This window comes from Apium graveolens, chromosome 9, assembly GCF_009905375.1.
Source record: "Apium graveolens cultivar Ventura chromosome 9, ASM990537v1, whole genome shotgun sequence".
NCBI classification, from domain to species: Eukaryota; Viridiplantae; Streptophyta; class Magnoliopsida; order Apiales; family Apiaceae; genus Apium; species Apium graveolens.
Window position 1 is genome coordinate 194,083,594 of NC_133655.1, and position 13,893 is coordinate 194,097,486.

Sequence of the window (13,893 nt, forward strand, 5' to 3'; positions counted from 1 at the left end):
CAAGTTTATGTAGATGATATAGTATTTGGATCTTCTAATGAATCTTTTTGTAAGTGGTTTTCTGACTACATGCATAAGGAATTTGATATGATTTTGATGGGTGAATTGCAGTAATTTCTAGGTTTGCAAATTAATCAGTCTAATGCAGGAATATTTATTCACCAAGGAAAATACATTAAGGATCTACTCAAGCGGTTTGCACTTGAACATGTTACTCCTAAAGCTACACCAATGAGTACTTCAGTTAAACTCACTAAAGATGAACAAAGTACGCCAGTAGATGTCACTAAATTTCGAGGTATGATTGGTTCATTGTTAAATTTAACTGCCTCACGACCTGACATTATGTATAGTGTATGTTGTGTGCACGGTTTCAGTCTCAACCTAAGGAATCTCATTTGAATGTCGTTAAACGTATCTTTAAATATCTAAGGGTACGAGTAACTTGGGATTATTTTATCCAAGTTCCTCTTTCTTTGAATTAATCGGTTTTTCAGTTGTCGACTATGCAGGGTCACAGGTTGATAGAAAAAGCACAAGTGGTGCTTGTGAATTTTTAGGTGATTGTTTGGTTGCATGTCATAACAAAAAGAAAACTTCTGTAGCTCTTTCTACAGCTGAAGGAGAGTACATTGCAGCTGGAAGTTGCTGTGCTCAAATTTTGTGGATGTAACAAACATTGCAGGATTTTGGTTTTTCTTATACAAAAATTCCTATTTATTTTGATAATACTTCTGCAATTAATATCTCTAAAAATCCTGTCATGCATTCTCATACTAAACATATTGATGTTCACCATCATTTTCTACGAGATAATGTTTCCAAAGGTAATATTGAGCTTTTTTTAAAATAAAAACTGCCTCATCTTATTACAAATCATTCTGAATTACATCGATAAGAAAGAGTGGAGTTAACTCCCACTCCTTATGACCAGACATAGAACAAGCTTCTCTAACAATTGTATGAGCAGCTTCATTCGCTGATCACTAACAAACGACACATTACAAGAGCTCAAGTCCTTCAACATAGACACACAATCTGATATAAAATCACCAAAATAAGAATGCAAGTCTAGCAGATAAGGTTTAGGGTTTTATGTAAATCATGTTTTGACTGGATAAATATCTTTTCATCTTATCTCAAACAAACCCTTATAAACCAAGTTTGAATTATTCAAAACTTATCTTTTACTTGGTTTATCTATTTCAAACAAACTAACAGATTAGCTTTCAAGTTTCATTCAAATATTTTCAAACAAACTTGTTTCAAATCTTATCTATCTTATCATTTGTTTGAAAATAAAATCTGTTAGAACTTTGCTTATAAATACAACTCACATTTTCAAATTTCAACCTAATGCTTTCACGTAAATCTATCTTCATCTGAAAACACTTTCTTGTTCATTATAACCGAGATACATATCCAATCGAACAAGATCTAGTTTGAGTTGTAATATTCCATTGTTATTCACTACGTGTATTTATATCGACTTTGTGCCAGGTTGTGGCAAAGCTTAATTCCAAAGTATAGCAAGGTAGCTAGAAGGCTAAGGAATAGTAGTTGGCTAGGTAGCAAGGTTAGCATGGGAAATAATTTCTTTCAGGTGCTATATTTGTAATCAAGGAAAGACTGTAAATTCTCTATTAAAGTTGATATAATACATTCTCTATGCTAGTTGGCATAGGGACTTGAATGTAGGCCATATACTAGGTTTAAGGGCCGAACCAATTGAAAACTTCTGGTGTTTTTACTTATTCAGTTTTTAGCATACTGCACTTTCATTTCTGTTATTTTCATTGTGCAGTTAAAAGAGACTGTCCCATACCCCGTCTCATTTATAAAGGGACTGTCCCATTTGCATAAGAGACTGTCCCATTTGAATTTCACATAGGTTTTCACCGGAAACTCGATCCCTCCACGGACACCCACACACATCTCATTTCAGCAAACATGGACTTCCTGTGCACTCTCCATCATTCCTCAGCATAGTGCTTGAGGACTTGTACTTTGATAATAGGTGCCAAAAATATAGTATTTATATATATATTAATGATTTGACAATATATTGACATATTTGGTTGTCACATTTGATTAGTTATGCGCTAATAACAAAAATTAGTGGCCGAGAATATTCTATGGACATTCGTTTTCTGTTGAAGTATGTTCAAACTGAAACCCTTATAATAGATTGTTGAGTATTCTTCTAAGCAAGCTGATTTTTAGATAATATATTATTGTACTAACATTTGTTTTGCAGAAGATGTTTTATATTGTCAGCAAGCTAACAACTCGTTCCAGAACATACTGAAGCTTATAAAGCAAACTTTCGTTTTTCAAAGAGATATAATTATAGGATACAAGTTTTGTAAGTCCTCTAGCACTGTATATCCATATGCATAGTATTTTATACTACAGCTCAATTTAATGTAAAATGCTTTTTGTAAAACCAATTCCTAAATAATAGGAATTTGTTTAACAAACGCTTTCAATCTAAACAACTATCCAATCTATTCTGGATTTTTAACATATATCAGATACATTAACGTTCAAATCTAGAAGAAACACACGTGAGAATAGATTCAAGGTCGTTGTGTGTTTTTTAATATTTGATAATATTGGTGTAATCTTTCAAGACTAATACTCGAGTATATATACATCGTAACTTCATGAAAAATTCATCTTTCCATTCATCGAAAATCATCAAAAATCATCTAGTTTGCTCTAGTATTATACACGTATATCGATATTTGAGTTCATAGTTTAAGTTGTAATTTTTTATTATACTTCTATCATTCAAGGTGTAGTTATTGTTGAGTATACTTCTTAAAGACCATTTGATTCTGGGAACGAGGTTATTAGCAAACTTCTATCAAGAATAAGAGAATGAATGGAGATATATTACTGAATCTTATAATCGTAACATTTCATTGATTAATAATATAGTCTCTTACCAAGTTGGTATGTGATCATGACGTAGAACATTAGAATTAGGGGGTGAGCCTAGCTAAAATTCTTGTATGTTCTTTTTATGATGTTATCTTTTTTCTTCTTTTTTTAAGAAATCAAATCATTAATTCAACAAACTTTCATACAATAGAGTCTCCAACAAATAAATCGGAGGAGTCGAGATTACAATGAAACTATTTAGCTGACAAGGAATTCTAGAAATGTTATGTGCAACCTTGTTTGCTTGTTTTCGAACAAAATTAACTGAGAGTCAATCATTACTTCTTAGGATATCATGACCTTGGTTTATAAGATCACCAAACTATAATAGGTTTTCTAGGCCCTGGTTTACTGGTTTACTGTGTTAACACTTAGCAACGAGTCACTCTCTATCATCACAACACCAGTCGCAGTTTCTAGAGCCCACAATAAAGTTTTAACGATGTCTGTTAACTCAGCTTCCAAAATCGAGACCTTTTCTTCATACTTTAAAGTTTTCCCTATAATGTAGTTCCCCTGAGAACTATTCCTGCTGCAAATGAGTTTTACCCCTCGAATACTGAAGCATCTACATTAATTTTCAAGCACCCTGTATCTGGAGGTTTCCACTTAAGATCACTCACCCATCTGTCATTTTTCAACCTGGAAACATGTGAAGGTTTTTTATTACACTACTAAAAATATGGGATCAGACATCGGTTCTGAACCGATGTTAAAAAAAAACTGAACCGATGTCTTCGCGTGTGATGTTAAATGTCATCAGGCTTTGACATCGGTTCACAGCCGATGTCTATTACAGTGCTATACATCGGTTTTAAGAATAATTCTGATGTCTTTGCAACAAATTTCAGCTTATATTACAGTATTTCTAGGTGAATATGAGTATATTATGGGGTAATTATCCATTAAAACATGAAACCTACAAGCTCTAAAAGATATTTTTTTTTAAAATCTTTCAAACAAACCGATGTGAAAATCTAGATCAGACATCGGTTATGTTGTCTGACCGATGTGAAATGGTCCATCAGACATCGGGTACTTTTATCAACCGATGTAAAATAATGGGTTAGACATCAGTTTTGTTCATTTGGTGATGTTAAATCCTTTTGTTTAACATCAGTGTTTTTTTCTAACCGATGTTTAATCTTTAATATTGTAAAATTTAAGACATCAGCTATTGAAAATTCGATGTTATTTGGCTTAAAATACATTGATTTTTTTACAGAACTGATGTCAAATGACTATTTGACATTGGTTTTTGTAGTTCTTTTTCTTTTAATATTGTTTCACCTGATGTCTTTTGTTCATTTTTACATCGGTTTTAAATTACCATTCTGATGTTAATATATGTACTGTAAATTGCATATGCCATCCTGGTACTATTAATAGCCCAGGGAACCAATTGCATTTTCAACCAGAAAAATACCAACAATATGCAATACATCCAACCAAATTTGTAAAAATATAGAGGTATACATTGATACCAAATTTACTAACATTCAATCCAACAAGAGCTCAATTCGGACATTACATTCCAAGTCTAAAATAAACATCCCAACTAAAAACAATAAAACCCAAATTCTCTAGTTATTACATCCAACATTCTAAACATGTTTGACTAGTTAATATGTACCACTTGTCAAATTTCGACAATTCCAAACATAAATCAGAATGATGGATGTAATTATCACCAAACATCCCTTAATTAACCACCAACCACCAGCAAACACAATATCAATCCACATAGTTCAGAGGAAAGCTATATATATAGATACTTATCATTTTTACATCTTGTCTTGGATAAATTCAAGCACCTCCATCCGCACCTCATCCAGCTCCTGCCTTGTGTAGGACTTTCGAGTTTTGGCTGCCCACTATAAAACACACGTAAAAATTAGCAACCAGAATATTATTAACCAGAATTGCCATATGTATAATTAAAAATAAACAGAACCAACTATTTATAATTTAACCAGAAGAGGACCTTTTTCTATATTTAACCGTAATTTTCTTCGTTAATCCAAAACTATATACCAGTTAGTTCCTTATCACTAATAAAAACAAGATCCATCTGGAAATCACTAATAATAAAAACTGATAATAAAAATGGCACTCATATTTATCTGTCCTGAAAAACTACACAAAAAAATTCTACATGCCATCTATCGGAAATAATTTGCATATATACCTTGGTAGTAAAAGATAGCTCCTTATCAGCAATGATATCTTTCATGTATCGCATTATAACATAGCCACATTCAACCCCTCCTGGTTGTTTGGGAGATCCCTGTTACAATATAAAATCTGAATTAGCACCAGAAATTAATTAAAATTACAAAGTGATAAAAAAATACAAAAAACTTACAAGAAGATTCTTTATCTGAGAAGCTTTATTTCCCCTTCTAGTTTGAGCATTGTAGGATTTCATCACTCTACATTGCAGAACAACAATAATATACATGATTATTTTTCAAAAGGGAGAATATTTACTATATATATATATATTTATATATAGTAATTAACAGAAATATATTACTCTGTTAATGATTTTTCCAACTCATCAAAATGTGTTGGATGTGGCAGAGGGTTCAGAATATAAATGTCGCCATCCCAAATTACAACCAAAATCCAGTGGCAACTATGTTTATAAAAAAGAAAAAAGAAAAACACAAGTCAGAAATTTTAAAAAAACTACCTAAATATATTAATTTGTAAAAGCATGTCTAAATTAAAAATACTTACTTATGATTATGTGGCATGAAGTACATGCGATAGGGACTACTCTCTTTCAACCGATTAACAAAATAAGAATGAAAAGATTTGTTCAACGTAAATGTAGTTCCTGGATCGAAAAATCCATATAAGACCACATCATCATTCTTCCTCTCAATCTTAATCAGTCTTTGCAAGAGCCTACCAGGGAGTGAATTACATTACTTATAATATCCGTATAAAACATGAATATTGAATATGTAACGATAAAAAATTAACTTACGCCATATAAGCAGATATTGCAGCTTGGCCAATCATATCGAACTCCAACAATGCTTTCACATTTTCATGCAATATATAAATTATTTTCTCAGTCCCAAACACGTCCGAATCACACGGAATTGGTATTGACTCCCCAGTGGCTTTCATGAAGACTGCAGCATGTTTGTATAACACCTTGTACTGCTTTGGCACATTCTTGTTTAGCTTCATTTTTCTATAATCATCTTGAAGTTTCTGCAACTCATCTTTCCGCTTAGACTGCCCCTGCAACACTTCCTTTTTCTTTTTCTACACAGAATTAAATAAAACAAGAATAATCGGTTATTATTGACATAACTACTATAGAATGCAACAATCAATTCAGAGTATATTGACATAATTTTTATATAACATACCGCCACAGTTGGGTAGATGATCAATTCACGAGGCCATGCTACGTGAGAGCCAACTGCTTGGCGTACAACCTCAATTTCACCAGGTATGGGCACTGGAACCGACGCCTCTGGCTGGATGTGTCCGTCAACCGACACACGAACATGTCCGGGCTTTAGAGGCACTCCGTGTACTGAAACATTCATCTCTTCGTGATCATCAAAAACTGTTCCAAAAGCAACCTTGTTCTCTATGCAATCCAGTGCAAGCTCACATGACTGTGGACCCTATATTATAGTGAGGGATCAATTTAATTTTATTGCATAAATCCCAAGTCTGTAGGCATATATCTAGTAGATCTTAATAATATTTTACCTTCTTTCCGCTCGGAGGAGAGGGGTCAAAACCAACAAAGTCTTCATCATTTACCAACAACTGTTTGGCACTCAGCGGTTTAACAGCAACTCCAACATTCCGCTTATCAGCAGCTCCCTCTTTATTAACAGGTACTTGATAACTTGATTTGTCAGAGAACATAGGAGAGTGACCATTCGAAGCATTAACCAAGGCCTTAAGTTCAGCCATCTCCCGCTGATTTCTTTCCAACTGATCCAACAACTCTGCCTTGGTAATTTTAGTCTTTTTCGCTTTCGGCAAATTGAAGAATGCTGTTGGAGTGACAAAGCCGCCAACCCCTCGAACCCTTCCTGCGTGCTCAGGAGTCTGAAGTGCCGTAGTCAACACATCTTCTGTTCCATGTGGAACAAATTTACCCTTCTCCTTCATTTCAAGTAACTCAGCCTGTAAAATAAATACAAACAATTAGTGCATTATTTATGACGCAATTATCTTTGAAGGGAATGCAGTATTAAAAATATCACTTACAATTCTTGCATTTATTTCCGCTTGCTCTTCAGTAAGCTCATCAGGATTCTTTGGCATCCTAGCCTTCCACCAAAAAATTGCACGATCAGGTTTCTCTTTCCGCTTTAAGTTCCCTTTCTTTATCTGTTAAAAAAGAGAAAATGTTTAAACTCCCTTAAAACTTAGAATTGCAAAGCCAAATAGATATGGTTCTTACTTCTTCTTCTCGCAAACCAATATACCCCTTCCTTGACAAGCGGTGATGATATTTCCGTTTACCCACTCTATTGCTCTGTAACTTACGTTGTTCCTGCACCAAAATAAATTAGTAAAAATTAATAAATATTATTTAACCAAAATCTATTTAATCATTTAGCAAGTAAAATGGCAATCATGTATATTTTATTAGTAGAATATATTCATACCAGCCATTTGGGGCTCGTCCTCTCTGCAACAAATTTCTTCCAAGGTTCTTTACCAACAAACGCATACTTCTTCGGAGGCTTCATCAATTTCTTCTTTTTTCCAATAAATGGCATCACATATTTTGCAGTTAAATCAGCTTTAAACTGCCTCCATTTTTCACCTGCCGATTGTAGCACAAGCTTCTCACTTTCTGGGGCAATTTTGAATGTGTCCTAAAGAGCCACATAATATAAATTAGCCACATAATTTACAGTCACAATTTAAATAAAATGAAGAAGTCAACAAGGGATATGATTTACCTGGACATCATCCCATAATTTTGCTTTTAGATCACAATCCACTTTTGGCCAGTTTTCAGTGTCGATTGGAATCATTGTCCTTGCGAGCATTCCTATGTAAGACTGTAAAGTAGGCCTGGTATTTCCGATGGGAACTCCAAAATCATTGTATCTAACTTTAAATTTCTTTCCCCGAGCTTTCTTCACCACTACTTTGTGAAGAGCTGAAACACCACGCGCACCTCCTAGCCTTTTTTTTGCAGATTCAGAAGTGGTCATCGTTTCTTCACAACTACTTTGAGTTTGATATTGTGGAGGGACTTGAACCAACTTTTCATTACAAGTATCTGAAGTTTTGACATCAGGAACAATCTCATCATCAACCTTTTCAGAGTTATTCTTCCTGTCATTTTCTTCGAAAATTACTTTCTTGGCTTTTTGCTTATTTGCCATTTTGCTCCCTTAGTCTGCATTAAATTGAATAATAAAGCCATCAGTTGAACAATATATTTTCAGTCCGTCATTAATTACAGTCAAGCATAAATAATAAATTGTAAAATCAGCAAGTACGAATACAACTATACAAGAACAAAATTTACCTAAACTGCAATCAGTAATTAATCACATCCGAAATAACTCTAAAGTATTTTATAGAAGTACAATTAAATAATGCAAAATAATTAAAGAAAAAATAATGCCATCAGTCAGTAATTATGGATGAACTACTTATATGATTATAACAATGCAAAACAAAAGAAAAAAAAATTAACAATATATTTTACACATTATAACACAATTAAAGGCAAAGATATATGGTTCATTCAGTCATTCAAATTCCCATTTAGATATATATTTTACATAAGCTACATCATCAGTCAGTAACGACATTAGGTGCAGGAGTTTTAGTAGCAGTATTTTTAATCCAAATTCCCTCAACATTAGGTCTAGCAGTATGAGCGACATCATCAGTAGTGACATCAGTTGCGGGGATTTCAGTGCAGAATGGGGGATGTTCCATGATCGTGTCTCCTAAGTCATCTTCATTATACAATTCTTGGTAGTCTCGAGTTGTGGAGGACAGAACAATAGACTAGGTAGCATCAACGGGATCTTCAAGGTAAAACACTTGCTTGACTTGGTCAACAGAAACATATTTATCTTTTTTATGACCTTGTCGACTAAAATCCACAAGTGTGAACCCAAGATCATCAACCCTTATTCCTTTATCATTACTTGCCCATTTATACAGGAACAAGGGAGCTTTGAATGCATGGTAGTCTAATTCCCATATCTCTTGTATAATACCATAAAATGTCAAATCGCTTTCTACGGGGTTCAAGTCCTTGGCACTAGAAACCTGGACCGCTTTAGCAATGACAGACACCCCGCTGTTTTGAACAACGCGTATGTCATCTCGTTCCTTTGTAAAATATCGCACTCCATTCACTAGATAACCTTGATAAGTTAGTACTGAAAATGATGGCTTGGCAGCGAGCCATCTTATCGTATCTGAAACACCTTTGTTGTTCTCCCTTAGTTCATCATTCACCTACAGATATGATAAGAAATTTTAAATCCTAAATAGCTAATAGTCGTCATTACACTACAGATCAAAAAACCTAATACAACACTTACTTTGTTTTGAAACCAATCAGCAAAGAGCCGATTATGCTCTCTCATGAGCCAATGTAAGCTTTTCCTTTTCCCTCGGTGAATTTCTTCAAGATATTCCTTATGCATTCTGAAAAATGCATATGGAATGATATATTAAAGACACATTACAAGACTAATTACTGGATAATGAGGAATTGAAAACAACAAACTGCATAAACTCACAGAATATATGGAAACACTTCAGCGTTGTTTAGAAGGATATGTAGATGTGCTTCATCTCGCTCCTTCTCTTCCACTGATTTTATTATCACAACGGATAATGGACCTGATATCTTATTATCTTGGTCCTTTGGAAGACCGGCAGTGGAGTAATTCTGACTAAGAAACTCGGTGCAGAATTCTACGGACTCTTCTCCAAGGTAACTCTCTGCCATACAACCTTCGGGATAATAACGGTTTCGAACATAACTCTTTAGTACTTTATTAAACCGTTCAAATGCATACATCCACCTATAAAATACTGGTCCACATAAGCGTAGTTCCTGGACCAAGTGGACTACTATATGTACCATTACATCAAAAAATGACGCATGGAAAACCTTTTCTAGATCGCACAAGGTTAATATAACATCTGACTGCAACTTATCCAGTTTTGACACGTCTACTACTTTGTTGCACAAAGCATTAAAAAAGAAACACAATCTAATAATTGTGACCCTAACATGCTTCGGAAGAACGGAGCATATTGCAACCGAGAGTAATTGTTGGAGAAGAATGTGACAATCATGTGATTTCAGCCCGTAAATATTCAAATCAGGCATGGAAACACAATTTTTTATGTTCGATGCATGTCTGTATGGAAGTTTCATCGACATTAATGATGACAAGAAAGTCCTTTTTTCTGCCTTTGACAAAGTAAAGGGAGAAGGAGGCAAATAGGTTTTCTTTACTCCTACTTGGGGAGCCAAATCAGATCTAACGCCCATTTCCATCATATCACGACGGGCTGTCGCACTATCCTTTGTCTTATGGCGCATATTTAGTAATGTGCCAATCAGACTATCACATACATTCTTCTCGACATGCATGACATCAATACAGTGCCTAACATGGTGAAATTTCCAGTATTCTAACTCGAAAAATACTGACTTTTTCTTCCATGGACTTTCAACCTTCTTTGCCTTCTTCATTTTCTTCCCAAATTCAAATTTGATTTGTTCTTTCTCTGCTAACACTTCTTCTCCGGATAAGGTTCGACGCGGCTGCCCAAACTCTTGTTGTCCATTAAAAGCAGCCTTCTGCCTTCTATAAGGATGATGTAGAGGCAAATATCGACGATGCCCTTGGTAGCACATTTTCCTACTATGAGTCAAAAATTTAGCTACGGTGTCATCTCCACAAACTGGACAACACTTATAACCCTTATTAACGCAGCCAGATAAATTTGCGTAAGCAGGGAAGTCATTTATCGTCCACATTAAAACTGCTTTTAAAGTGAAAAATGATTTGTTATACGCGTCATACATATTTGGTTCCCCTTCCTTCCAAAGCTTTTTTAAATCATCAATCATCGGTTGTAAGTAGATGTCGATGTTATTACCAGGCTCATGCGGGCCAGGGACCAATATCGACAACATCATAAATTTTCTTTTCATACATAACCAGGGAGGAAGATTGTAAGTCACCAATATGACTGGCCAGCAACTATATCTATTAGATAGGCCATTATTGTGCGGGTTTACACCATCCGCCGATAAAGCCAAGCGAAGGTTTCTCGGTTTACTACCAAAGGATGGCCACCTATAATCTATATTTTTCCAAGATGGAGAGTCGGCTGGATGTCGCATTTTACCATCTTGTGTCCGCTGTTGCGCATGCCAACACATTAGTTTAGCGGTGGAAGGAGATTTAAACATACGTTTAAATTTAGGAATTATTGGAAAATACCACATGACTTTGGCTGGAAGATTAATCCTCTCTTCACCTTTCTTTGTCAACTTCCACCGAGAAAGTCGACACTTAGGACACTTGGTTGCATCAGCATGTACACCCCTTTACAGTACACAGTCATTCGGACATGAATGGAACTTTATATACTCTAGACCTAAATTGGAGAGGGTTTTTTTTGCTTCATATGCATTACTAGGTAACATATTATCTTTGGGAAGTAGAGACCCAACAGAAGAAAGGAGGTCAGTGAAGGCACTATCGGTAATACCAAACCTAGATTTCCAGTTATGCAACTTCAACATCGACTCTAACTTAGTACAGTCACTACCCTCATATAGAGGTTGCTCAGCATCGGCTACGAACCTCCTAAACTGATATGAATCATTATCATATTGACTCGAGTTATATGCCGCTTCACAAACATCAACAGTTTCCGAAGCAGCGACATGCTCCTGATCTTGCTCTGACGCTTCATCAGAGGCTTGCTCAGGAGGTGGGTCTGGAGCTTGCTCTTCAGGTGGACAACTAGTACTTGAAGATTTAGGACCCGTAGAAGCAGTCTCCCCGTGCCAAACCCAATGCACATAACCTAGACAAAAGCCATTGTCATAGATATGGCCCCTGATTGTTTTTATAGAGAATTTTTTAAAATTGGCGCATCGTCCACAAGGGCAAGGAATTTTGTTACGATCTTCAGAATTTTCTTCAGCATATATCAAGAAGTTTTCCACCCCCATTTCAAATGCTAAAGAATCTCTATCTTGCAAAATCCATGTCTTATCCATCAAATTTCCCTACCTGATAGCCACTATAAATATTAAAAATCCAACACATACCTATTTATAATTATTTAATAAAAGGCATATCAAATTTGTGTTGGTTACTATAGGGATTAATTATATAAACTTAGAAAGGAGTAAATACCTTGATATCCTAATAATTTATAGTACTAATTCATTACTCTAAGATCCTATACATATACCCAATTAATTACAAAACTAGACTAAATTTATAAACTAGACTAAATTAAACCAAGATAATTAAAACAAATTAAACCAAGATATTTGAAAATATCACATAATTAAAAACCAATAATTCCAACATTCACAGCCCAGACAATTGTTGAATTTCCTTCACATAAATAAAACTCAGTGAGAACTTGAGTATTGAAACAAATTCAGCCCATAAATAAATAAATTAAAATTATCTGTTACTTGTATCTGTGAGAAGGATAATTATACAAAACAATTACTATAATACAACACAAGTAACAGATAGTTTATATCAGGAATGCAGAGACTTGTTCATATCAGAGAAATGACTATCATACAAAACAAGAAATGCAGAGACTTGTTCATATCTGAGACCTGTTCAAATGCAGCCCCAAAAACCCCCCCAAAACACACTAATATGTATGAACAACCCCTAAAAAACACATAATTAAAAACAGAACAGAAACATTTACATTTACATCAATGTACCTAAAACATTGATTTACATCAGTGTACCTAAAATATTTAACATGACATAAAATTCCCAAAAACAGGACATAAAACCCCCAAAAAGAAACAAACATAAAACCCCCAAAAACATAAAACATTTACATGCACAAAGAAGAAAAACAGTAAAGAAGAAAAGAAGATAAACATAAAACATTTACATGCACAAAGAAGATATTAAACATAAAAATGAGGGAGATAAACAGTAAAGAAGTAAAGAAGAATATACCTCCGGATGCTTTCAATGTTCCGAAACCCCAATGTTCTAAACCCTCAGTGCTCCAACCTCCAAATGCTGTTACCTCCAGATACTAGCTCCAACCTCCAGATACTAGCTCAATTTCAAGTTTAATTTGCTCTAATTTGAAGCTCCAAATCTTGAATTAGAATTGGGGCTAAAATTAGGGTTTCAGAGAAAAGAGAGAAGAGACGGTTAACAGAGACTAAGGTAAGAAGAGAGAAGAAAGGTAAGAAGACTAAGAGAGAAGGAGGGGAGAGATGAGAGAGACGAGAGAGGCGAGGGTCGGGGAGAGATGAGAGGCTCGCGGGAGGTTTTTTGGAAAGGGGGGAAAATATGTTAAAGTGAATTTTTTGTTAAAATTAAAGGGGGGAAAGTGTACTGAAAAGCGGGGGGGGGGGAGTTAAGTAATTTTTATTTTTTTTAAAAGGCCATAGACAACGGTTAATAAAATGAACTGATGTCAAAGTTAAAAATATATTTGTGGCCTTTTTAATTTCTGAAGATAGACAACGGCTACTAAGTGAAACCGATGTCAATATGCGTATTCAACATCGCTTTTAACAAAACCGATGTTAAACTGCATTTTAACATCGGGTGCATTACATGCCGATGTCTAAGGACCGATGTCGTATCTACTATTTCTAGTAGTGTTAGTTGTTATCCACTCTCGAATCTGTTTTTCTCTCCAAGCCATTGTTACAGCTGGTGT

At 34.8% G+C, this 13,893-nt stretch overlaps 2 protein-coding genes across 2 annotated transcripts; both read right to left on the minus strand.

The window, feature by feature from the left end:
• Positions 1 to 5,937: 5,937 nt before the first annotated feature.
• LOC141685814 (uncharacterized) lies at positions 5,938 to 8,333 on the minus strand. Its single transcript, XM_074490894.1, has 7 exons — positions 7,902 to 8,333; positions 7,602 to 7,814; positions 7,394 to 7,486; positions 7,198 to 7,320; positions 6,688 to 7,113; positions 6,336 to 6,599; positions 5,938 to 6,228 (listed from the first exon to the last, which is right to left on the minus strand). Exons 1-7 carry the CDS (start codon positions 8,331 to 8,333, stop codon positions 5,938 to 5,940), a joined length of 1,842 nt encoding a protein of 613 aa, XP_074346995.1.
• A 637-nt stretch (positions 8,334 to 8,970) lies between these two features.
• LOC141685815 (uncharacterized) lies at positions 8,971 to 12,181 on the minus strand. The gene is made up of 4 exons (XM_074490895.1): positions 11,592 to 12,181; positions 9,717 to 11,546; positions 9,516 to 9,621; positions 8,971 to 9,429 (listed from the first exon to the last, which is right to left on the minus strand). Exons 1-4 carry the CDS (start codon positions 12,179 to 12,181, stop codon positions 8,971 to 8,973), a joined length of 2,985 nt encoding a protein of 994 aa, XP_074346996.1.
• Positions 12,182 to 13,893: the final 1,712 nt, after the last annotated feature.

Coding starts and splice junctions, on each gene's coding strand:
- LOC141685814 (XM_074490894.1), bottom strand. CDS start 8,333: ATGGCAAATAAGCAAAAAGCCAAGAAAGTAATTTTCGAAGAAAATGAC. Junction 7,815..7,901: donor AATTATGGGATGATGTCCAG/GTAAATCATATC, acceptor GTGGCTCTTTAG/GACACATTCAAAATTGCCCC. Junction 7,114..7,197: donor CGGAAATAAATGCAAGAATT/GTAAGTGATATT, acceptor TTTATTTTACAG/GCTGAGTTACTTGAAATGAA.
- LOC141685815 (XM_074490895.1), bottom strand. CDS start 12,181: ATGGGGGTGGAAAACTTCTTGATATATGCTGAAGAAAATTCTGAAGAT. Junction 11,547..11,591: donor CTCTCCAATTTAGGTCTAGA/GTATATAAAGTT, acceptor TGTACTGTAAAG/GGGTGTACATGCTGATGCAA. Junction 9,622..9,716: donor GAAGTGTTTCCATATATTCT/GTGAGTTTATGC, acceptor TGCATTTTTCAG/AATGCATAAGGAATATCTTG.